Consider the following 25,086-nt stretch of genomic DNA (forward strand, 5'->3'; position numbering starts at 1 on the left):
TCTAAATGTTATGCATTTAATTTGAATATAGTTGCATTAGTTCAGTCAGACAATGCATAGCTTAGGACCCTATACAAAGGAACCTATTATGTGCACTTCTTTTTTGAGATGTTAAGATTTAAAAGTGTGTATTAAGGTCATTTTAAAGAAAAGTATGTATTAAGGTCTTTTTTTAACAATCTCAGAAGTTTCATTGAAAAATTCAACATTTTTCCCAATGTTTCCCAAAAGGTGTGATAAATTACCTGATACAAACGATATATCCCATACGATAACTGTCACACCCCAAACTCACCCCAACCTCGGAAACCGGGCTCACAAAATTTTCAATTGCCGAATCTGGCGCCGACAGCTTCCGTAGTATCCCATTCTCGGCTCCCGACACCCATATACCAGATTTTGATCCTGGGATCCTATAGGGAAGATTTTTCAGCATGAATTTATTCCATAACAAGCATAACCAAAAAACATAATCCATGAATAATAACCAGAACTCCATTACAAAATCCACTATGATAAAAAAACTTTAAGGTACGATGTGCATAAAGGAAGTACAATAATGATAGTAACAAATCTCCAGAAGCTCGACTGCACGCTCCTGCTCCTGCTCCTGCTAAGTTACGCCTGCTTCCTGGCGTCACCTGCATGCATCAATCATGCATAAGCTTATAGAAAGCTTAGAGGGTGGTGAAAGTGTGTGCGCAATATAAGCGTGCTAAGAATGCAATATCAGAGTAATGTGGAATATACCGGTAAGTCTATGAATGCAATCAGCCATACCAAGGCTATGCGATGCAAGGCATGAATGCTATCGGTCACACCAAGGCCATGTGATGCAAGGCATGAATGCTATCGGCCGTACCAAGGCTATACGATGTAAGGCCTACATAGCCAATGTCATGTGTAAGATGCAGCTCAAGTATACCAATCCACATCAGTCCAGCTCATCTCTGGAGCATCATATATCAATACAGTTCTCTCTGGATAATCATCGGGGTCTAATACACTATACACCACATTGCCGCCCTACACTGGATGCACAACCGTGCAAGCGAAAGAGACCTCACTATCCGCTTGGCCAATAGTCAGCCAATATTTATCCGGCACGTCGATAGCGGACCCATTTACGAGCTGGTCATACTCAGCCTAGCAATTGCCTCCTACCCTCAGGCGGGTAAGGCTACACCTCATTCCAACCGACCACGACACAGTGGGAAACGCAGCCTCTTGGTATTCGGCCCTCATGCGCTCATGTATCCACTTGGTCTCGACGTTAGAGCGTCTTCCGGTACTGTCAGGTTTATGGACTTTCACCCGGGGACATCCTTCGCGCCCCATGTAAAGAGAAGATTTCCGGTGTCCAAACCTGCCATCCACGAGATGCCTGTGGAGGCTATGGCCCTGATGTTGCTAGGGCGTACAACAATCACAACACAGTGCAAGATGCATGAGTCACACAGTCCAATCATACATCAATCTTGCGCATATCGTGTGCTCATGTGGGACGACTCCGCCTATCACGAAGTCCCATAAACAACCTGCCCTATGACATATGCAATGGTCAACCACATCTCATAAAAAAAAACATGCAGATGATGTGTATAGGTATGTATCTTGATGCTATGCTGTCACATACTCATAATCAGTATTGATAACTGGCCTATATACAAGGCGGGGTCCATAGATGAACAGTCGATCTAAACCATAAAATAAAGATCGACACTCGACTGTGGATATACCAAATCCGATAGCACGGATCCATCCATCTACGACGATGATGAACTCTCCTCATACTAAGGTTGGGCCTAGATGTCCTACCTATAAACCTAAGGATCTGGAAAGGGTCCCTTCTCCATACTATTATATAGCCCGTTAGATGCCCTAGGGGGCCCAAATGAGTCCTAGACGGACTCCAAGATTAAAAGGAAGTAGTCCTATAAGCAACCAATGGGGGCCCAATATCTTGGGTTAACCCAATACAAATAGATGAACCATGCAAACATCAATGGGGGCCCAATATCTTGGGTTAACCTAATACAAATAGATGAACCCACTTAGTGAATGATGAGAATGGGCCTAACAAGGCCTAAGGGAAGGTCATAATGTGGACATTTAACCAACATTGCTCTCAAGGAGTGGCCCCACGTAGAGCCTAACATATAGTGGGCCCATGGCCTCACATAAGGGCCCAACATACATCACAATGGGCCTCATATACATCTCATTGGGCCTCACCAAATAGGCCACAAATACATCACAATAGGCCTCATCAATGGGCCAGAAATACATCACATCAGGCCTCGTCATATGGGCCTCATACATCACATCGGGCCTCACCAAATGGGCCTTAAATACAACACATCGAGTGTCATCAATGGGCCACAAATACATCACAATGAGCCTCATCAATGGGCCCCAAATACATCACGTTGGGCGTCATCAATGGGCCACAAACACGTCACAATGGGCCACGAAAGCATCCCATTGTGGGTTCCATGAGCTGGACGACGCTGATTAAACACGTACAGCATGGTGGCCTACGTCGATAAAACACGTACAACATGGTGGCCCACATCTAGCCCATGGACGACAAGGATAAAACACGTACAACTTGGTGGGCCTACGGTCGGACAACGTGGATAAAACAGATACATTATGGTTCGTCCCACAGCACGTCCAGATGGACGGTGCTGATATACAATGCATATATTAAGGTGGGTTGGTGGGGATAAGGCCCATACATCACGGTTGGCCCCTCACAGCATGGATGAAACACATACATTACTGGTGGGGTCCACCTCCCAGCTGGACGGTGGGGACCCCACACGTGCAGGGTGGGTCCCACCATCCAGCAACCTGGACGGACGGTGGGGATATAACATATACCTTGTGATGGGGCCACAGAACTATTGACGTCAACAGCAGCTTGAGCTGCTGGGACCCACTGTCCCCTGGACTGGATATAAGGTGGGTCCACACGTGTGGCCCACCTCAGCTTAGAATGAAGCTGATATTTGTATTTTCACTTCATCCAGACGTCCTGGACGTCCAACGGACCGAAGGCCTGGATGGGAGGCATCATCAAGGTGGGCCCACTTCTGGCCAGGGATGGACGGGCATGGATGGCGTGGATACAATGCATGCATCAGGTGGGTCCACACGTCAGTGGGCCACCCCTCTCCCATCAAATAGAGATACGGGTCATTTCCCCATTCAGACGGTCTTACAAGGCCAGCCAGCCATGCAAGCCTACAATGTCCAGCAACACAGTCAATTTGCTGGACTGGAATAGATGAAGTACATACATCAAAGTAGGGTTCATATGATGACCCACAGAGCTAAAAAAACCAAGCTAATATCTGTTCTTTCTTCCCCATCCAAGCCTGTGCAACTGACTGACCACACATGCCCAAAAATGGACAGCAACATGGGCTGATTTGTTGGACAATGGACGTCCCATTTCTAGACTGCATGGGTAAGGCACGTACACCATCAGGTGGGCCATACATATCATCAACACCAAAAAAAAGGGGGAGAGAGAGAGAGAGAGAGAGAGAGAGAGAGAGAGAGAGAGAGAGAGAGAGAGAAACGTATGATGGAGGGGCCCCGCCACTATGGGCCCCTCTAGTACATGCATCAATTCATACATCAAGATGGGTCCCATGCATGCATGGGCCCATCATAGCAAAATAAAAATCCGAGGTGGGGATGGCATCCCCACCATGCAAATGAGGGGTTTAGATGACCCTTAGAAGACATGAATTAGAGAAAAACCCATCATGGTGGACCCACCATGGCTCATGCATGTAAGAAGATGGGCCGAAGGCCACATCTAGGAGATCATGGAGGATCTCCACCATGGATTGGTGGGTCCTACATTATCCCAAATAAATGAAAGAAAGAAATCTAAAGGAGGGGATGAAATCTAGCTCTAAAGTGCACCCACCTTCAAATCTAGGACTTCTACTTCCACCAATGGCTTCCAATGCTTCAAGGGAGCAAAGTTTAATGGTTGAGATGTGGTCTTGATGGTTGGATTGGGAAGGTTTAGGAGAGGAAGTTGCTGAAATTTGGGAGATGGGTGGGACATTGGGAGCTCTAGCAATGGAGAAAATGAGAAGTGAAAGAGAGAGGGAAATGCAATGATTGCCTAGCTCTCTTAGCTAGGCAATGATGATAGGTGTAAGGCATTCTCTCATGGGGAAGAGAAAGGGATCAAGGGCTAGGGGCTAGGGTGGCTATAGCTAGGGTAGCCATAGCTAGGGTGAGGTAATCCTCATAATGGCCTAGGGAAATGTGTCATGGGTTAGGTGGGTCCCGCAACGTGCGGTCCACGGCCATGATCATGCGCGGCCCACATCTCATGATCTAGACGTTGGATTGGCACACGAGACGCGATGCTAGAACCGTGGCGACGGTGTGGTGGCAATGTCATGGGTCTCGGGCTGGGTCGACTCAGGTTTACAGGACGCGACTTAGGATTGCGCGCAAATGCAATCTATGGGTCGCGGGTTGCCGGAATTCGAACAGGAGGACCGCGTGATCCTACGGAACGAAATGGACACGGGCCTGACAATAACCGATACGTATCTGTATCCCAAGGATGCAATACATAATGCAATACCGATATTTCGAACATTGATTGGTGCTAGAGGGATTTCCCTAGAGCACAATCTAAGCAAGGTTAAGCTTTCATCTGGCATCATAGATTTGAGTGGATGAACTTATTGGCATCCCAAAGCTTGAGAGTAGATTTTACTCGCTTAAGCTTTGTAGCTACAATGAACATGGGAGATCCCTCCACATGGGCATCCCATGCCTCCGCTAGAGTCTCCAAAAAACCATCCATTCCACACTAGTAGTTAAAGAAATGAAAGGGGCTTTTCCTGTCATCTTGAGCAGTATCTAATTCTTATAACATAGGAGAATGGTCAGAAAAACCCGGGTGAAGGTAGGCAACCTTGTAGGAGTAAAAAAAAGTTGATAAAGATAGAGTTGGCAAGAAGCCTATCAAATCTGCATTCGATTCTTTGACTGATCCGGGCTAGAGTTGGACTAAGAGAAGATGTTACGTAGAGCTTGAGGTCATCAATACCCGAAGAGGAGAGGCAATCCTTGAATTCTTCAACTTGCTGCATATTAGGATCAACCCCACCTTGCTTTTGTTGGAGATAATGGATGCAATCGAAATCTCCCCCTAAAATCCAATGATCAGAGATTCCCATGCTAAGCTGGGGTAATGCTTCCCCATAGAGACGATCTTTGATAATCATCATTGGATGCATAGACACCAGTAAATAACAAACGACCCGGAAAAAGGTTTGATCTAATGTTGCAATGCAAATATTGGTTAGAGTTTGCAATAATGACAAGGCTCATGGAGCATTTCCAAGCAAGCAAAATTTAACAATTGATGGAAGAATCAACATTTGTACCATAATCCCAGTTATTTGGAAGTAAAGAGTTACAAACAAAATAAAAATATTTTTTCCTAATACGGGTTTCGTCAATACAAACAATCAATAGATCAAGAGTATGGATAGAATCTTTGATTTCTTTTTGCATAGAGGGCTTATTTAGACTCCTCACATTCTAGGTAAGCATCTTCATGGAGGATCATCCAATGGTAAGGGGTCTAGAGGGGGAAGTGGGAGGATCACCTTGAGAAGGTTGGATAATATTGTCCATTAGGTTTTCAGGAAGTAAATCATCAACATTAGTGTTACCATCTAAATAAGATAGGACACTAAATTTGTTGAGTACTTCTACTGCTAACAAGCTAGGTTGGATAGCTCGTCTTTTAGTAAGGCTAGACGCATGGCTAGAAGCTTTCTCTTTTCGATTGTTACTTCCATGAGCATCCGAAGAGGCTCCCACTTGATCGACCCCATGCTGGTGTTGGTGCACTTGGGCATTCATAGCACCTTCTTTTGGGATATTAGATATTTCCTCACTCTTTCCCAGCTCAAGAGTGTTTGAAGATGACGTGGGTTCCACTTTTCTACCCATACACTAGCATTTTCAGTATTGCTCTTATTCCCTTGGATTACGGTCACCAAGTTTTGAGCAAGTTGTAAGGATGAAGGGTCCGAAGAGAGATAAGATCTAGGTGGATTTGGAGATTTTGGGCAAATTTTCTCCGAATTATGGAATGTGGCACATGACTTAGATGCCAAAGGTTTCCAAGCATACTCAATCCTTTGGTTTACAATGTGGCCCTTGCAAGCAATATTTACCAAGCTAGGAAGAGTTGAGTTTATACCAATTTCTACACTTACTCTCGAAAAACCTAGGCGTCAACCCAAGGCTGTTAGCTTCTTCATGGAGATCTCACCAAGGAGATCTCGATGGAACAACCACTTGGGTTTGTTGGTTAAGGGGATTTGGATAAAGTATGTGAGTAAGAAAGGTGATTTATGGGTTGAAGCAGAGTCTTTCCATGTGTTGTTTGACAAGTTCAATAAGGTTGCATTGGCCTATGGGTTATGGTAGAGTCAATCTGATCATGCAGTTTGCATATGCAAAGTTATCTCCGGGCTGATTGTGTTAATTGTATATGTTGATGATACATAATAGTGGTTGAATCATAATAGTGGTTGAATCATATCAAATTGCAAATCTGATCTTTTCTGATTTTCTTAGAATATCAACAAAAAACTGAAAATATAAATACATCATCAAAATTAAAAATTCATTAATCATCCATTTCCCATCAATATGTGAAAAGTAATACATGTTATGGTATTGGCAATTGATAACTTGTATATGGCATATATATCATGATCATAATTGTCAAAATCCCATAGTTTAGATTGATGATTTAAGTCAGTCTTAGGCAAAACGATTTGTAGATTCATACATGTCATGTCAAATTCTAAGCAAAATGGGTTACATGTCAAATCATTATGAGCATTACCACAATACATGTGTCAATATGATCACAACTGTCTATAAAACATTCCAGGTTAGTCATAAGTCAATCTAGCATCTAGACCAATTAAGTGAAAAATTCATAAGGAAAAGCTCTACAATATGTGTTTGAAGAGAGTATATCATTTAATCTCTTATAAAGAATAAAAAAGAAAATTGACCTGTTTTAAAAGATTCTTGATGCCCCCACCAATTTAAAAACACAAAAAAATGGAAGTGAATTAAAATTCTAAAAAAGAAGAGAACAAATATAAGTTGAATTGTAGATTGGGATCACAATTGTATGATTTAAATAATATAATCCCAGGATTCATCGAGAGGGATTCAAATTGTTTTGCCTAAGACTAGACTTAAATTGTAATCGTAGTTTTGACAACAATGGTCACAGGTAGAAAATAGTAATAATGGAGGGATCGGGGATCTTAAGCACTTCAAAATCATTTTCTGATGGAAGATTTGTGTCATCTTTCGTATATTCTTGGGATAGAAATTGCTCAATCAAAGGAAGTATTAATCTATCTTAAAGGAAGTATGTCTTGGATTTGCTTAAAGAAACATGCCTTCTTGGTGTTATGACCCAAATCATATGCTAGTTAGCGATGAAGGAGATGTGGTTTGAAGACCTAAGAACGTATAAAAGACTAGTTGTAAACTTATCTACTTGACCATCACTAGGCCAGATATATCATATGTTGTGAATGTGGTGAGTTAGTTCATGAGTTCTCCTAGGTCCAACATATGGATGTAGTTGTTTAGATTATGTGACATCTCAATGGAGAACCAGGCTGAGGAATCTTATATGAACGACAAAATCATCTCCATGTTATTGGGTATTTTGATGCAGACTGTGCAAGTTCTTGAATGGATAAGCGATCTACAACTGGATGTTGCACATTTGTGGGACTAAATTTGTTACATGGAAGAGCAAGAAAGTGTTGTAGCCTGGTCTAGTGCTAAAATGGAGTTGAGACTAGAGAGCTATGTGCACACCACATTTGAGCTAGTTTTTACCGGAATTGGGTTTTGTAGTGAGTTAACCGATGTAGTTGTTTAGGCAATCTATCATGTTGCAAATAACCTTGTCCTTTATGAAAGAATGAAAGACATTGAGGTCGATTGTCATTTTATACATGAGAAGGTTGCTGGTGGTGTCTATGCATCGCCATATGTCAAGTCCCAGGATCAACTGCCGATATGTTCACTAAAGCTCTTGGTTGTTATTAGTCTGTTTATATTTATTCCAAGCTGGGTATTGATGATACCCATGCTCAAACTTGAGGGTGAGTGTTAATGATGATGAATATGGTGGCATATGATTGTATTGCCTACCTATATGAATGTTATGAGGGTCAGTACATTCTTATGGTCTTTTTTTTTTGTTCATAAAGTCCCGTAGTCTTATCTAATGCACCTACTTGTACTTACCTCATTGTAATAAGGGGTACTTTGGTCATTATAGGTTTTATTACTAAAAGATATAAGGGGGTAGAGGCTTCCAACCCAACTTTTCTTTCTTATCTTTTTATTATTTATTTATTTATTTATTTTTTAATTCTCTTTTCTTATCTTCTCTTTGCATCCTTTCTTCTTTATGTTTGTGGACATCACATAACTTTGAGGTTGTTGTTAGCGTTCTTGGTAGTGCCGATATTCTTAGTAATGTTGGTGATATTGTCAGTATTGCTGCTTAATGATAAAATACTTTTTGGGGGATTCATTATTGCATACATCGATGATACAGCGAGATACTAGCCACATCACTTTGAGAAAAATGCATTGTATTGTCAATATCCTATGATAATATCAATAGTATCTATGATATGCTGTTAATACTTGTAAATTCCAGAAATTGATAAATAAAAAAGCCTTTAAAAAAAAGTTTTTTGGTGGATCTTCCCTGAGGATGTTGTAAATTAGTACATAATGTGTTGAATTATTGCATTATTTCTGTTTGACAGCACATGATTTGGACCCTTTTATAATGGAAACCTATTAGTATAGTTGTTTTTTGTTTTTGTTTTCGTTTTTTTTTTTTTTTTTTTTTTTGTTTTTTTTTTTTTGTAATAATTTTAGTTATAATTGTGTAATCATGTTTCTTTTAACATCTCCTGAAATTTCATTGAAAATTTTCACATTTTACCCAATGTTTCCCTTAGACAACAATATTTTAGACGATATCCATACATCTCTTTGTTTCCATGTCATCGATACATGTAATTATACCAATACCCTAAACACTGGTCGTTATTACGCTGATGAGGGCAAGTCTCTTCTTTATAGACAATCTTAAGGGAAGAAGGATGAAGTTATACTCACTCCTTGTCCTTTGAATTCCAAAGTCTCCATAGGTGAATAAATCAAGTACTAAGAGAAGTAGCGAAGTGTTTTTGGTTAGGAGCAGTTGAAATTGAAAGTAAGCTTCGACTCCTCTAAGTTCCAACAAAGGCAACCTTCATATTTCCCTAATACTATTCTCTCCTTTAATAGCTCTATCTTTTGTCATTTCTATTGCTCTGCCTATATCCATGAGAAAAGGGACACATAATTTTACTAAGTATGTCATTAACAGGTTTGTTTCCTATTCACATTTATCTCCCATGGATCCATCCTTTGTTGCTACGTTAACTTCTTCCTCTACTTAGAGATTGGAGGCAATAATTTACCTATCTTGGAGAAAGGCTATGGAAGATGAAATGGCTGCTTCAATAAAAAAAATAAAATTAAGTAAATAAATCAAAGGTTGGAGATGACAAGCCATGGAAGATTAAATGGCTGTTTTGGAAACACACACAAAGCCGGGAGATGAGAGATTTGTCTAGAGGGAAACAAACGAATTGATAGTAAGTGGATTTTTACTTTCAAGTATTACCTTTTTGGTAGCATAGCTTGTTATGAAGTGAGATCGGTTACAAATGGCTTTTCTCAAACTTTTAGAGCTTATTATCTTGAAGCTTTTGCTCCAGTTGCTAAGCTAAAGTTTGGTGGAGTTCTTATCTCCATTGCTATGGGCATGGATTAGACTCTTCATCAAGTAGATGTCAAAAATATGTTTTTATAGGATGAGTTACATGAAGAAGTTCTTGCCTCTCCTCTAGGCTTCACTCGTAAGGTGTAGTGTTGTGTCGCTTGAAGAAAGCCATATATGGCTTGAAAGTTGAAAGTCTCCTCTAGCTTGTTTTGACAGGTTTAGTGCAGCTCTTCTAGATACCTGGTTCAAGATATGTACTGCCGATCATTATGTTTTTGTTAAAAGGGACTAAGAAGTATTGTTATTCTTTTTGGTCTGGATGGCATTGTGCTTTGTTAATGATGATGAAGATTGTATGGCCCACCTAGATGGTAATGTGATTTGATCTCCGATTTGAGGAGATCATCCTTGGCAAGGTGATGGTATGTAATGGGTCTAGGATAGGGACGTGCTCCTTCCATAGAGAAATATCTCAAGAAAATCCTCATGTAATCATGCATAAATTCTATTTTCTCTCTGACTGGAATTACGTGATTCATTTATGGTGAAAATACTGAGCAAATCGAAGCTCTCTACTTGATTTTGCTTCATACCTTCTATGTGGACAAGTTCCCCTTCGGTTTCTTGTACTAGCAACATGATTTTTCATTTCGAAAAGTGAACTGGACTTTTGTTTCACTAGTAATGGAGTAACTGGTATCAAGTGGCATTTGACTTCATAGACTAATTGGTTCACTGTCCAAAAAAAAGGGGGGAAAAATGAAATAAGACTATTTGGTTCACTTCACTTCATTTGTGTGACTTAAACTTGTGCATGGTTCTTTTGGAATCAAAGTTAGCTAAAAACCTGAATCCTTCCTTTTCTTTCAGTAAATATTAAGCATTAGAAGGTAGGAAAAAAAGAAAAAGAAAAAGAATGAAAGCAATAAGAAAAGTGATTTCCACTACCTTGAGCATACTTTTGTACAAAGAAACATTAATGTAGGGGCATTTTCACACCAAACTCGAGTGGGGTAGCCTGTGGGATGCAGTGCCCACCCATGTGATTTGGGGCCCACGGGGGAGGTCTCGTGTTCGAGACTCCTCACCGGGGGTGATTAATCACATTGGGCTCGAGTGGGGTAGCCCGTGGGATGAGGAGACACACTCGGGGTGGGTGGCCCATGTGATTTGGGGCCCACGAGCCCACGAGGGGGTTTCAGCTGAGGTCCTAACCCATGAGATGTGGGGCCTGGGTTATGAGATAAAAGGATTAATTCGCCATACTCTAACAGTTCGAGCTTTTAAAGCAAGTGGTTAATTGTCCTGCATCAAATTGGTATCAAAGCGGGAGGTCTCGTATTCAAGACTCCTCATCGGGGGTGATTAATGCAAGGGCATTTTCACATTGGGCTCGAGTGGGGTAGCCCGTGGGATGTGGGGACACACTTGGGGTGGGTGACTCATGTGATTTGGGGCCCATGGGCGAGGTCTCATGTTCAAGACTCCTCACCGGGGGTGATTAATGTAGGGCCATTTCACACCGGGCTCGAGTGGGGTAGCCCGTGGGATGCGGGGACACACTTGGGGTGGGCGGCCCATGTGATTTGGGGCCCACGAGCCCACGAGGGGGGTTCGGCCAGGGTCCTAACCCATGATATGTGAGGCCTGGGCTATGAGATAAAGGGATTAATTCGTCATACTCTAACAGTTCAAGTTTTAGAGCAAGTGGCTAATTGTCTTGCATCAAACATGAGATATTTATTGTTTATAATTTGAACTAGCTGCCCTACATGATGCTCTTAACCCCCCCTTCTTTTGCACAGTAGAGTTACTCATTAATCGTTTCCTGGAATAGGTAATACTACACATTATTTCTTTTTGCTCAAAAAGTTACTGAAATGTCTGGCAGATATTTTTAGGTCCTCTGTGACATTTTAAGATCTGGTGGTCTTCCTGGAAGGAAGAATGGTGGACATCAACCTTCACTATTTTTTGCAGCTGATGATCTTGAATACCAGGTCAGTTTCGTGCTAATTTCAGATATTTCAACTTCTACATCAGCTATATTTCACCACCTAACTTTTTGATGTTTCTGGAAAACTATGAACACTAGGAAAGTAAATTTTTAGGGTATCACCTATCCTTTTTGATGTTTCATTGACAAGTGCTGACCAATCTTCCATCGAATATCAATCTCAAACCAGGCTTCATTTCCTTCTGAACGCCTTGGTATGGGTGCTTTCAGGATTGCACTAGAAAGCATCTTCAACAGGTAACTTTCAAGCATGCAACGAAAATATTAATGTGATATGGGCATGAAGAACTGTGTTTTCATGTGAACTTTCTTGTCTGCTATGGAGGGAGTTGTAACTATAGCCTATCCTCATACTGAGTCTCAAATATGCAGAATTCATCATGACACTCTAAAGTATACGTCTTTTGGGAAACCAAATCCATCTGTTTTCAAGAATGCTGAAGGTATATTGAAAGAACTTTGGTCTATCTGTTATGCCGATCATCATATTGTGAAAGACAGAGACACTATAAATCATCCATTCAAAACAATTTATATGATTGGAGATAATCCTTCAGTTGACATCAAAGGAGCACGGAAGGTCTGTCCCCTGGCTTTCTAGTTTTGAATATATTTTCTTGTATATTTTAAAATTCTGTACTATTTACCCTAAAAACTTCCTTGAAATGTATTGAATATGAAAGAATGACGTTCTCCCAATGTTTGCTTTCAGGCAGGACATCCCTGGTTTTCCATTTTGACACGGACGGGCGTTTTCAAGGGGAAAGAAAATGATTCACATTTTCCAGCTGATGTGGTATGTTGAGATGCAGATACAAATCGCTGCACCTGCTCTCTCCTACCTCACTCACATGTGCATGCATCATTTTGCTTATTGCTTATTAAAACACTACCTAAAAAAAACCCTTGTAAGTTGAAGAAATTAATGACTAAAACAGGGACAAGCACACTTAAACAGCAATAGATCACCATGCGTCGTTCTCTTTAACTATCCCCCTCATTATTGATGCCTTAAAAGGTTAATTGAGAGATACAAGTGCTGATCACCAGGTAGTCCCATGGCCATGGTCTGCAAGTATTCTTTCAATATTGCATGATATGGCCAATTATGTTGGTGAGTCCCTTCTCTATAACCAAGCCATAATTCAATTCGGTCCTTGATTCCTTTGTTATCCAGATACAAACACTTTGTGTCATACTCATGTCTAATCCTTCACCATTAAATGTATTATTCGAGGTTTAGCTTTGGGACATTCATGTTGTACGCAGATATCACAGATTGATTCTAGCATGATATATTAAATACGAACACTCATGTCCAAACCTTCAATATTGTCTATTATCCAAGGTTTACCTTTGCAATACTCATGCTGGATGTAGGTAACATAGGTTGATTCTAGCATGGTGTAATAGATTTCTAGCATGAGTAACTAGGTGGTTATGGACGTACGACGATCCTGTTTTACGTCAGCATGTGCTCCTACCAAGATCTATGCCTACTTTACAACTTTACATTTTGTCCGTTGGAACAAAGTGCTTGGGCGAAGACCAAGGCATGAGATGAATGCATCAGAAAATCAGTTTGGATTTATGCTAGGAAGGTCAACCATTGAGGCTATTTCCCTAGTTAGGCAGCTGATGGAGAAATATAGGGAGATGAGGATCTCCATACTGTCTTTATTCATTTAAAATCAACAGGTTTGTTGATGACAAGTTCGATGCCATCGTAAAAATCCGGAATTTCCCATGTTGGTTGTTGGACACTTTGGGTGTTTTGGTCGATGACATCGAAGGCATGCTCGATGCCATTGGAATAATCTGGAAAATCCATGCTTTATCGCTGAAACATTTTGGTATTTAGTTCGATGACATCGAAGGGGGTTTGATGCCATCAACAGTTTGTCGATGCCCCATCAAAGGTGCCATCGAATGATTGTGCAGAGTTGCGTATCTGCGGGATTTGTTTCTGATTTCGATTGGGATTCTCCTAGAGGCTATAAATAAGGGTGTAATCGGGATTAGGGGTATCCATGAGCTTTCTAATTCGTTCCTAGGGTTTTTCAAGGGCTTGTAAGAGGAGATTCGAGGCTTCTTTGGATGGGGTATTCTCTCTATCTCTTGTAATTTCTACTTTCGTAGTGATATCTGTCGCTTTGTGTCGTGGTTTTTTCCCTAAGGGTTTTTCCACGTTAAATTTGGAATCTTTGTGATTGGGCTTGATTGTGTGATTAGAATACTTTGCTTGATTCATCTTTGTGTGCTTCCGCAGTCCCCCAACACCTCTCTCCCTAGGGATAACAACCTCCTGGATCTTCCTAAACTTACCAAATACCCTACTAAAATGTACGTCGATCCATTCTTCAGGAAACTTCTCCACAAATATTGTGGGGAATTTCTTAAGGGCCTCTAGATGCTTTAATGGATTTTGCTTTTTTTTTTTCCTGATCTTCTTGCCTTTACCGGCTAGAATCCATATGCCACTGGTTACATCGTCGTTGTTGCGATTGTGAGTTGGGTGGGCGCCGAGGATACCTTTACCTTTATCTAGCCATCTACGGTCGCCAAGATGATTCTTAGATGAAAATCTCTCTGATATTTTAAGTCGACCATCCCTACTTCTAGTAGATCGTCTCAGGAAGCAGCTTAGGGACCCTAAGTCTCCCCTAGAGTACCCTTGGCGACTCAAAGATCTCAGATGAAAGTGAGATTTGTCCTGATTGTCTGTATTTCTGTAACGAGAAACCTCCGTAGCCTGTCAAAAGTCCTTCCGACCTCTCCTGTCATCATCCTTCGACTCGTAAGAAATATCCTTTTTCCCAGGAGAATTGCGTCAAGTCTTTTCCTCGTTCTCGTGATTACGGTGCACTGCATTTCGATCATGAGGATCACTTCCCCTACCTCGAGATGCGAGACCTCTCTCATTTCCTAGAGGTGTGAGACCTCCCCTACAAATGCCTCCTATTATCTTTCAAATTCAGCATCTTTAAAGTGTAACACTTATTATTTCTTTTCAAAGTTTTTTAGCTTTTCACCCTTAGCTTCTGTATAATCCAGATGCCCCTACTGTGGTTCCTGAATAGTTAGGTGCATTTTCATTCCAACAGTAGAGGCTTGCTTGTTGGGCTTTGTTCACCTATTACCTTTTAAGAAGAAACTACTGCTGAAGCATTGGTTTTTCTATGGAACTGTTAGGTTGTCTAAAGGCATGTTTGGATGTGAGGAAAACGATGGAAATCCAGGGAAATGGAATAGGATTTTCATTGATGTGACCTATTGTGTTGTTTGGATGGCAATAAAAATAATGGATTCCACCAAGCAATCATTAGCCTTCTATGGAGTTTGGATTCTCAATCACAGAATACGAAGCGACCATTTTGAGAGGATATTTGATGGGACGCGGATTGCGTCCTACCCCCGCCCAGACGGTAATCCGTCCGGGTAGGGCTCCGTGGGGCCCACCGTGATGTAAGTGTTTTATCCACACCGTTCATCGTTTTTCTCAGATCATTTTAAGTTATGGTACAAAAATTGAGGCAGGTCCAGGGCTTAAGTGGACCACAAAGTGGGGATTGAACGTCCACCATTAAAAATTTCTTGGGAGCTGGAGAAGTTTTGGATCAAGCCGATATTTGTGTTTTCACTTCATCCACGTCTACATGACCTTACGAATAGGTTAGATGGTAAAAAAAACATCACGGTGGCCCTTAGAAAGGTTTCAACAGTGGCTGTCATTATCACTGCAGCTTCCTTTGGTGTGGTGCACTGGAGCTGTGGACCTGCTTCATTTTTAGGATCATACCTTAAATGATCTGAGAAAATTGATGAACAGCGTGGATAAAACACTTATATCACGGTGGGCCCCACAGAGCCCTGCTTGGACAGATTACCGTCCGGGCGGGGGTAGGACTCAATCCGCATCCTATTTGATGTCCACTTGCTATCCAAATAAGACCCGATAAAAATGGAATCCATGTTTGCATAGTGCCTCAAGAAATAATCATTACATAATTGCTTAATTACTGAGATTTCCAATTCCACACCAAAGATTCCTCAACCCAAACATGCCCTAAATGTGCAGGAACTCACATCCATCCCTAAATGTAGCTTTCTCATGGTTTGTACAGGTTGTTGACACTGTCGAGGAAGCGGTGGATTACATTTTGAGAAAGGAGGCGGCCTAAAATACCTGCAACATACTTTTCCAGCATGTCACTTGCTTCCCATGTCAAGCAATTGATGTATGTACATGAAAGCTGATACACGAACAATTTCAATTGAGGAAACAAGTCCTTGGAAGACGACGATTCCTTATTTGGATTCGCTGGATGTCTCTCTCGCATGCTTGCGTGCATCTTTTTCATTAGACCATAGTTTTGAAAAGGCAACTCAATTCAATAGCCAGTCTGGTCAAGTTGACACAACTCATCCAGGTACGCAGATACTCTTATTGAATAATACATGTATGATGAAATTATGGTTGGAAAAAGAAGGAAGGAAACAGTTGCGTAGATTTGCTTCTTGCTCTCTTTTGAATATCATCTGGGTGCATATATTTAAGTGACTTGTCTGAAAGTCGGCCGAGTTGAGTCGATTCAGCTCTGTTTCAAGCATAGTTCTAAAACTTGGTCACTCAACTTGAAACTCAGCCAAGCGAGCTTTGATTTGAAGAGATTTCAAGATGAGTAAACTATGAAACTTGCTGTTCAAGTTGGTTCCATATCAGTTTGGCAAGACTCATTGAGCTAACATACTGAATTATCATGAGCTAACAACTCATGATAATTCAGGCTGAGTCAGTTGATTTGATAAATTAATAAAAGGTAAAAAAGAAAAAGAAAAAAAAGAAGAGTATTGGTTTCAACTCACAATCCCACTAATAAAGCAAACATGTAACTACCAACTGAAGACTGGATTTGCTTAGGTAACTATTTTTTATTACATATTATTGTTTCAGTTAAGTGTTACTATTTCAACATAGTTAATTTAGTAAAAATAGTCTTCGAGCTGACCTAACCTGGCTCCATTTTCGTACCCAGTGACTGGTGACTTGAAGACGGTTTGGATCATCAGTAAGTGTAAGTATTTCAAGACTGCCTATGAATAGTCGATTCACATGGCTGTTGTACTTCTATCAAGGACCTTCAAATCACTTACACAATTGTGGATGGAGCATGGACCAAAATTCACTGATATATAAGAATTTGGACCACTCAGTATTTTAGTTTTAATGATGCATTTGATAACTATTAGGTGGAGTTTAGGATTACATAATCAGTGAGATTTTTAGAGTGATTATCCATCCACGAAGTGTCCCAAAAATTGGATGGTTGGGATAATCGTAGATGAGTGCAACATGTGAAGAGATGTGGTACCATGAGTTCAGATCATCCTATAAATGTGCTAACTCAACTTTGTGAACCTTCACACACACAATACTGTCTCTACGCTAATGCGTCAGTTCCAAACAACATCCGAGCCATTCAAAGGGTGGGAAGCACCATATATACGGAAGTGGGATACTACGCCTGTGCGAGCTTGGTCCAAGTGATGTATGGGTTTTATCCATGCCGTCCATCCATTTTTCCAGATCATTATAGGGCATTAGCCTAAAAATGAGGCAAATCCAAGGCTCAAGTGGACCACACCACAGGAAGCGGCTGTGATCATGATAGCCACCGGTGAAACTTTATTTGGGCCGACGGTAATGTTTATTTGCCATACAACTTGTTCATAAGGTCACTCATAAGGTCACGCAGGCATTGATGAAAGGAAAAAACAAATATCAGCTTGATCCAAAACTCATAAGGTCATTCAATCCCTACTGTGTGGTCTCCCTGAGCCTTGGATCTGCCTCATTTTTGGGCTCATATCCTAAAATGGTCTTGGAAAAATGGATGGACGGCATGGATAAAACCCATGCATAACGATGGGGCCCATAAATACCACGTGTCAAGAAAATGAGGAACCTCGGCTCGCACTGAAGGATACAGAGTCAAAATCACTCACAGACGATGCGGCCCACCTTTTGAACGGTGTGAGTGTCGTGCAAAACTGATGCTTTGGCAGGAAAGAAAGCATTATACAACAGAACTATAATCCAGCCACTATGAGGTACGTAATTTTGATTATGTTCATTTTCATTTCCACCGCACATCACAAAAATCTCACCAATTCAAAGCACGGGGACCACACCACTGAATAAAACTGTAACATTGCTCTTGAACCTTCTACTGATGGTATTTTGGCCCTTCTTAGCGGTTTGGATAAAATATACAGAAGACATTGGGCCCGTACATTAAGTCCTGGTTTGTTAACCATCTCCATTTTTTAGTGCGTGTTGTGGCCCACCTGGTTTCTAACACGTTTCCCTACTTCCTACGTGCGAGGTAAGTGCACTTTGGAATTGCACACGAACGATGAGATAAGATATCCAACTAAGAAGAAGTGATCCACACAACATATCTATTATGGTGGCTCACTCGACGATGGTCGGGGCCAGCCTCACACAGACATCAGGACTAGATGTCAAACTCGGCCCAGTCCTCGGGTTATGTTTGCACTGGCCCCACAGCCCGTGCTGAACCGCTGTCCATTGCCACTCCTGAAAATTTCTATTGACCAATAACCCAACTAGTAGACATCCTGCAATTTACTTTAACAATCACTCACTGGACTTTCATGAAATCTCAATTGAGAAAAAAATTTTCAATATCAATTTATTAAATTCCAAATTTCTCAGTTTATATTTATTTATAGATTTAAGAGAGGGGATATCTTAATTTATTCAAACTCAAAGCAATGCTTAAATCCTAAAATGCTAATTTTAATTAAACAAAATAAACAATACTTAAATCTTAAAACACTTATAACTTGTTTATGACAAGTTAGATTGGGATGATCTTGAGCCCGTTGAAAAAAATAATTTGATAAACTTTCAAATGAGATTGTTGTGCGACGCCTTAGATTCTGCGTAGTGTAGGAGTTGTAACAAACGCTGTTGGTCTAAAAGAAGGCTTGTCGGTTCGATCGATAGTGTACGGTGAGTTCTCAGTCAAGAGCAGAGCAAGACGCTATCTGTTCAACCGATAGCCCTATCAATTCGAGTCGGTCCAACTGATGGACATACACACTTACATGGTTTTGCAGAAGTTAGGGTATATAAGTCCTAATCTTGATTAGGGCTTGGTGAGATGAGTGTTTTCTCCATAAGGACAATGGTTTTGGTGAGGTGAGAGAGTTCTTTACACTTGTAAGGGCTTTGGAAAGGAATTTTCTTAAAGGATTAGAGTTTTTCTAGGTATGCATCACAAGCGGAGATCGGGTGATTCTGTAATCGAAAAATGTGAGTAGTGTAAACTCTAAGGCTTTTGATTATAGTGGAGATCTTTGTCACTTTGTGTTGTAGTTTTTTTTTGTAAAGGTTTTTCATATAAAATTTGTATTATCCATTTGGCTTATTGTGTTATCTATTTGATTATTCTATCTTCATTAAACGTGCTTTCACAAAGTGCACACATTTAATAGTGGTATTAGATCTGAATTTCTAATACTAGGGGTTGATCTGGGTTTGTTATAGATGTAAAATTACATCAAAGTGGTGTGAACGACGAGCCAATTAATCTAACAAAGTGGTATTAGAGCATCAAGTTTAAAGACATTAGAAAATTCAGCAAAAATGTCAGGGTCAAAATTCAATATACAGAAATTTGATGGAAGAATAATTTTAGTTTGTGGTTGCGGAAGGTTAAGGATATTATAGTATCACAATGGTTGAGTAAGACATTGTTGGAGACTAAACTGGAAAAGATGTTTAATGATGACTGGAGCGAATTCAGGGAGAAGGCTATGAGCACCCTCTGTTTATGTTTATCGGATAAAGTCATGTACAATATTCTGAATGAGGAATCACCCCTGTAGATGTGGAAGAAACTAGAAGACCTATACGTGACAAAGTCTTTACTAATAAGTTGTCACCCTTTGAAATGTGCAAGAAACTAAAAGACCTATACATGGTGAAGTCCCTCACTAACAAGTTTTTTGTGAAGAACAACTTTTTGGGCTACGGATGAAGGAATGGTTCAATCTCCTAAGCACATAAAGTCCTTTACAAAGGTATGTAGCGAGTTGTTACGGCTTGGAGTGACAATTAAGGATGAAGATAAAATGATGCTAATTTTAGCATCGTTTCCTACATCATACGACTATCTCGTCATTACTTTGTTACATGGGAACTATATAGTGAAGCTTGAAGAAATTATTGCGGCTCTCATTTCTAACGCAATGAGGAAGAAGACATGCGATGAAGACTCTCAGACGGGAGGGTTAGTTGCGAAAGGGGGTTTGGGACATGGGAGATCCGTTGAGTGATCTCAGTCTGACAAGAAAAAAAAGGTTTAAATCAAAATCAAAGGCTAAAGATGGATGCTTTTATTATGGCATCAATGGGCACTTCAAGAGAGTTAGTTAGAAAAAGAAGGATGGCATGCAAAGTAAAGATAAAGGAATACAGGCAAATTGGCTCACGTAGCGGAAGATGAATCAAAATGAGATCATCTCTCAGTCTCCTCAGGTATGAGCCATCTTTTAGATACTTGGATACTCAATTCAAGATGTTCGTATCGTATGTGCTTGGATACGACTTGGTTTGATTTCTACAAGTCCTATGATGGTGGGAATGTTTTAATGGGGAATGATGCAGCATGCAAGGCCATCAGAATAGGGACCGTCGAGGAAAGGATGTTTGATGGAGTTGTACGGACTCTTGGTGATGTTAGGTATGTCTCGAATTTGAAGGAGAACTTGATATCTTTGGGTGTTTTAAATACGAACGGATGCACATTCACTGCATCTGGTGGTGTAATTAAGGTCACCAGAGGTGCAATGGTATTAATGAAGGGACATAAGATGAGAAATCTATATAAGTTGGTTGGGAATATGGTAATGGTGAGGCTGCTACCACCTCACACACAGAATGCAACACAAATGAAAGTAATTTGTGGCATATGCAGCTAAGGCATATAAGCGAGAGGGTCATGATGGAACTCCATAAATGGAAACAGTGGAAGGTAGTTAAGGCGTGCAAGATGGATTTCAGTGATCATTGTATCTATGAGAAACAATGCAGGGTAATACTCAAGTCTGCTACACATTCTAGCAGCGGGGTGCTCGATTACATGCATTTCGATGTCTAAGGGCCGGTGACATCACTGTTTAAGGGAGGAACATGATACTTTGTAAGTTTCACATGAGATTACGTGAGGAAGGTTTGGGTCTACTTCTTAAAGCACATGTCTAAAGTGTTCATTGAGTTCAAGGAATAGAAGCTAGAAGTAAAAAAGTAAATCGAGAGACAAGTTAAGTGTCACATGTAAAATAATGGTACGGAGTACAGAGAGGTGAAATTCATAAAATTCTATAAGGAACAGGGCATCATAAGACACTTCTCAACTCCAAGGACCCCACAACAAAATGTAGTGGCAGAGATAATGAATAGAACCCTATTGGAGATGGAGGGAAGTAGGTGGTTACATGTGGGGCTGCTTAAAAGCTTATAGGAAGAAGCAATTAACATGGTATGCTATATTGTGAATCGGTCGCCATCTACAGCGTTGGACTCCAAGGTTGCAAAGAAAGTCTAGACAAACAAAGATATCGACTACTCATGATTGGGGATCTTTGAGTGTCTAGCATACGTCCATGAGTAGAGTGGTCAGATTCCAAATCTAGAAAGTGGATCTTTGTCTGGTATGATAAATGTGTTAAAGGTCACAAGCTTTGTGATACAATTTCTCAGAAGGTGGTCATTAGCAAAGATGTCATCTTTGATGAGGCATTGTTTAAGACCAATAAGGATGCTGTAGGGAAATCAGAAATACATGGTGATGTAGAGAGATTGTTGATGCAGATGGAACCACTTGAGTTGGCTACTAAAGGTGAAATTCAACAAAAGTAAGAAACTGACCAAAACAATCAACATGATACCCAAGAAAGTATAACCAAGAATAGCGAGAGACAAACTATTAGAGCTCTAGATCGATATTGGTTCGAGGACATGGTTTCTTTCGCATTATTCACAAGGAGTGGAGATCCATCCACCTTTTAAGAAGTTAAGTATATAAGGGATGGCGACAAGTGGATGTCGGCCATGGAGGAGGAGATGAAATCTCTACACAGGAATCAGACATGGAAGTCAAAGGGTCAGAGGGCTATAGTGTGTAAGTTGGGTGTAAAGGACAAGTACAAGATACTCTTGCTTAAGTCTCTATTAAGTAAGGAGTTTAACATGAAAGATCTAGACACTACGAAGAAGATCCTAACCATGAAGATTCATAGAGACAGAGTTTAGGAAGCTGTGGCTGTCTCAGAAGGGTTATATGCAGAAGGTGACAGAGAGGTTCCATATAGAAGATGCTAAACCAGTTAGCATGCTTCTAGTAGGCCACTTTAAGTTGTCAGCCAAGTCATGTCTAAGCATAGAATAGGGGATTTCAGACATGTCATGAGTGACATACACAAGTATGGTAGGGAGTCTCATGTATGTAATGGTTTACATAATACTGGATATCTCACATGCAATTAGTGTGGTTAGCAGTTATATGGCGAATTCAGGAAAAGAGCATTATAATGTAGTTGAGTGGATTCTCACATATCTCAGGGGCACAGTCGATATTGGAATCATAGTCGGGGGACATGAAGCTTCAGGTAGATTTGTAGATTACATGGATATGGATTATATAGGAGATCTAGACAACAAGAGGTCTACTATAGGATATGTTTTCACATTAGCAGGTAGACCAATATGCTGGAGATCTACGCTATAGTTTAATATAGTGTTGTTTACAACTGAGGCAGAATACATAGCTGCAATGAAGGCATCAAAGGAGACATTATGGTTGAAGGGTTTGATATAAGAACTCAGGTTGAAACAGGAGGCGATTCGGTTGCATTGTGACAGTCAGAGTACTATTCATCTAGTGTTGAATCAGGTGTATCATGCGGGAACTAAGCACATTGATGCGAGGTTCCATAAGATACATGAACTCATTACTTTAGGAGAGATTTTATTTTAGAAGATTCACACGAACGAGAATTGCATGGATATATTGACAAATCCAGTGATCACAGATAAGTTCAAGCACTGCTTATGCTTGATCAATCTTATTAATCATTGATGAGATTGAGCACCCTTTCAAAGAGCGGTCTACGCTTAAGGCGGAGGCTAGCATAAGAGATCTTCAGGGTGACTTGTGGGAATACAAGTTAAGGTAGAGATTGCTGTGCGGATGCCTTGGATTTTGCATAGTCTGGGAGTCGTAGCAGAACATTGTCAGTTTGACTGAAGGTTTGTTGGTATGACCGACAATATGCAAGGAGTTCTCAATTTATAGTAGAGCAAGATGCTATTGGTCTGACCAACAGTCCTATTGCTTCGAGTCGGTCCAACCGATGGACATACATACATACATGGTTTTGTGGATGTTAGGGTATATAAGTTCTAATCTCGATTAGGGCTTGATGAGATGAGTGTTTTTTCTATTAGGGTAAGGGTTTTTGCGAGAGGGTTATCTACACTTGTAAGGGCTTAAAAATGGATTTTCTCAAGGGGCTGGGGTTTTTCTAGGTGCATATAGTAATGGGAGATCATGTGATTCTAAAATAGAAAAAGGCGGGTGTTATAAACACTAAGGCTTTTGATTATAGTTGAGATTTCTATTACTTTGTGCCGTTGTTTTTTTTTTCCTTTCTCGGAAGAGGTTTTCATGTAAAATCTGTATTTTGTATTTGCTTGATTGTTTTATTATCTATTTGATTGTTTTATTTTTATTGAACGTGCCTCCGTAAAGTGCACGGATTAACGGTGATATTGATCCAAGTTTCTAATAATACTATCCCTAAGTAAGCGGAAAAAACAATTTTTAAAGCCTTTACCGTGACTAATGAGACTACAGGAGTCCACTCTTTACCCAACCTCGATTGTTGAGCATGCATGGTGTGCGTATTCTCGCTTGAAGAGTAACATATGGAGCCCACTCGAGTTGTCTTGACTTGTATGTCCATTCAAATGAAGGCCCACTCTTTCTGCTTCTTTCACGTGGTTGGAAGACTTAAAAACTACCCGACAATAGGCGATGCCTTGTCGTTGCCGGCTTTTCATGGCCACCCCACGTCCCTACCATTTCCCAATCTCCTGCGGCGACTGGCGCAGGCAGAGGAGATTGGATAGTTTTATGTTTTTTGGTTTTGTTAGCTTGTTAGTACACCCACCGTCAGATCACACTTCCTCGGTGTTGAAACGAGGCATCTTTCACTCAGTCTATCACCTGAGCTATGCATCTGGGTGTGAGGAGATTGGATAGTTGATTGAGATTGGATAGTTGATTGCTCACAGATGTACCCTACGTGCTACGCATGCAAGATCTGGACTGTTCGTTAGGTGGGGCCCACCATGTATATAACCATGCCAAAAGTCAGTCCAGTTTGGGTAGATATTGTAATTTAAATGCTAAGCTTTTGGCATACATGGGTGTGTACTAACAAGCTAACCCAAAAATAAATAAATAAAAAACTTTTTTATTAAAAAATGCAAACCTTTTGGCTAATTTCTTTTTTTCTAACCATCCGTTTTTCTTCGACTGATGTGGATAGCTAATGAGTGAACTAGATTGATTACTTTATGAGGCCGGCGTGGATTAGGTACTACTCTAGCCTGTTCGGAGCTGGGGACAGGCGGAGGCTCTAAAGGCCACTGAGGGGCCACAATTTTATCCAAACCGTCCATCAAATTTTTTATATCATTTTATGGTACTGGACAAAAAATAAGGCAGATTCAAGATTTAATTGGACCACACCACAGGAAGCAGAGATGCCAAGACACCTACCATTGAAACCTTCTTCGGGTCCACCGTGTTTTTTTATTCGCCATCCAACCAGTTGATATGGTCATATACACCTCGATGAATTGCAAAAACAAATATAATATTGATCAAAAACTTCTGTGGTCCACCAGATATTTTCAATGGTAGGAATTTAATCCACACTGTGTGGTCCATTTGAGCCTTGGATCTTCTCCGTTTTGGGGTCATAATTTAAAATGATATAAAAAAAAATGGATGGACAGTGTGGATAAAATTCAAACATCATGGTGGCCCCTCAGCCACCCTCGAGCTCCCAC

The 25,086-nt window shown here is 40.6% G+C and overlaps 1 protein-coding gene across 4 annotated transcripts in view; it reads left to right on the top strand.

Annotated features, from left to right (window-relative positions):
- The window catches only part of LOC131231062 (uncharacterized protein YKR070W), a 60,031-nt gene extending 43,606 nt beyond the window's left edge, over positions 1-16,425 (top strand). For all 4 annotated transcript variants that reach the window (XM_058227151.1, XM_058227153.1, XM_058227152.1 and 1 more), the window contains 5 exons: positions 11,800-11,898; positions 12,085-12,152; positions 12,288-12,495; positions 12,628-12,711; positions 16,040-16,425. In XM_058227151.1, the coding sequence (XP_058083134.1) occupies positions 11,800-11,898; positions 12,085-12,152; positions 12,288-12,495; positions 12,628-12,711; positions 16,040-16,096 (516 nt within the window). In that variant the 3' untranslated portion in view covers positions 16,097-16,425. The remainder of the gene's footprint in view (positions 1-11,799; positions 11,899-12,084; positions 12,153-12,287; positions 12,496-12,627; positions 12,712-16,039) is intronic.
- The last annotated feature ends 8,661 nt before the right edge of the window (positions 16,426-25,086 follow it).

Source organism: Magnolia sinica, chromosome 17 (genome assembly GCF_029962835.1).
Source record: "Magnolia sinica isolate HGM2019 chromosome 17, MsV1, whole genome shotgun sequence".
In the NCBI taxonomy this organism is placed as follows: Eukaryota; Viridiplantae; Streptophyta; class Magnoliopsida; order Magnoliales; family Magnoliaceae; genus Magnolia; species Magnolia sinica.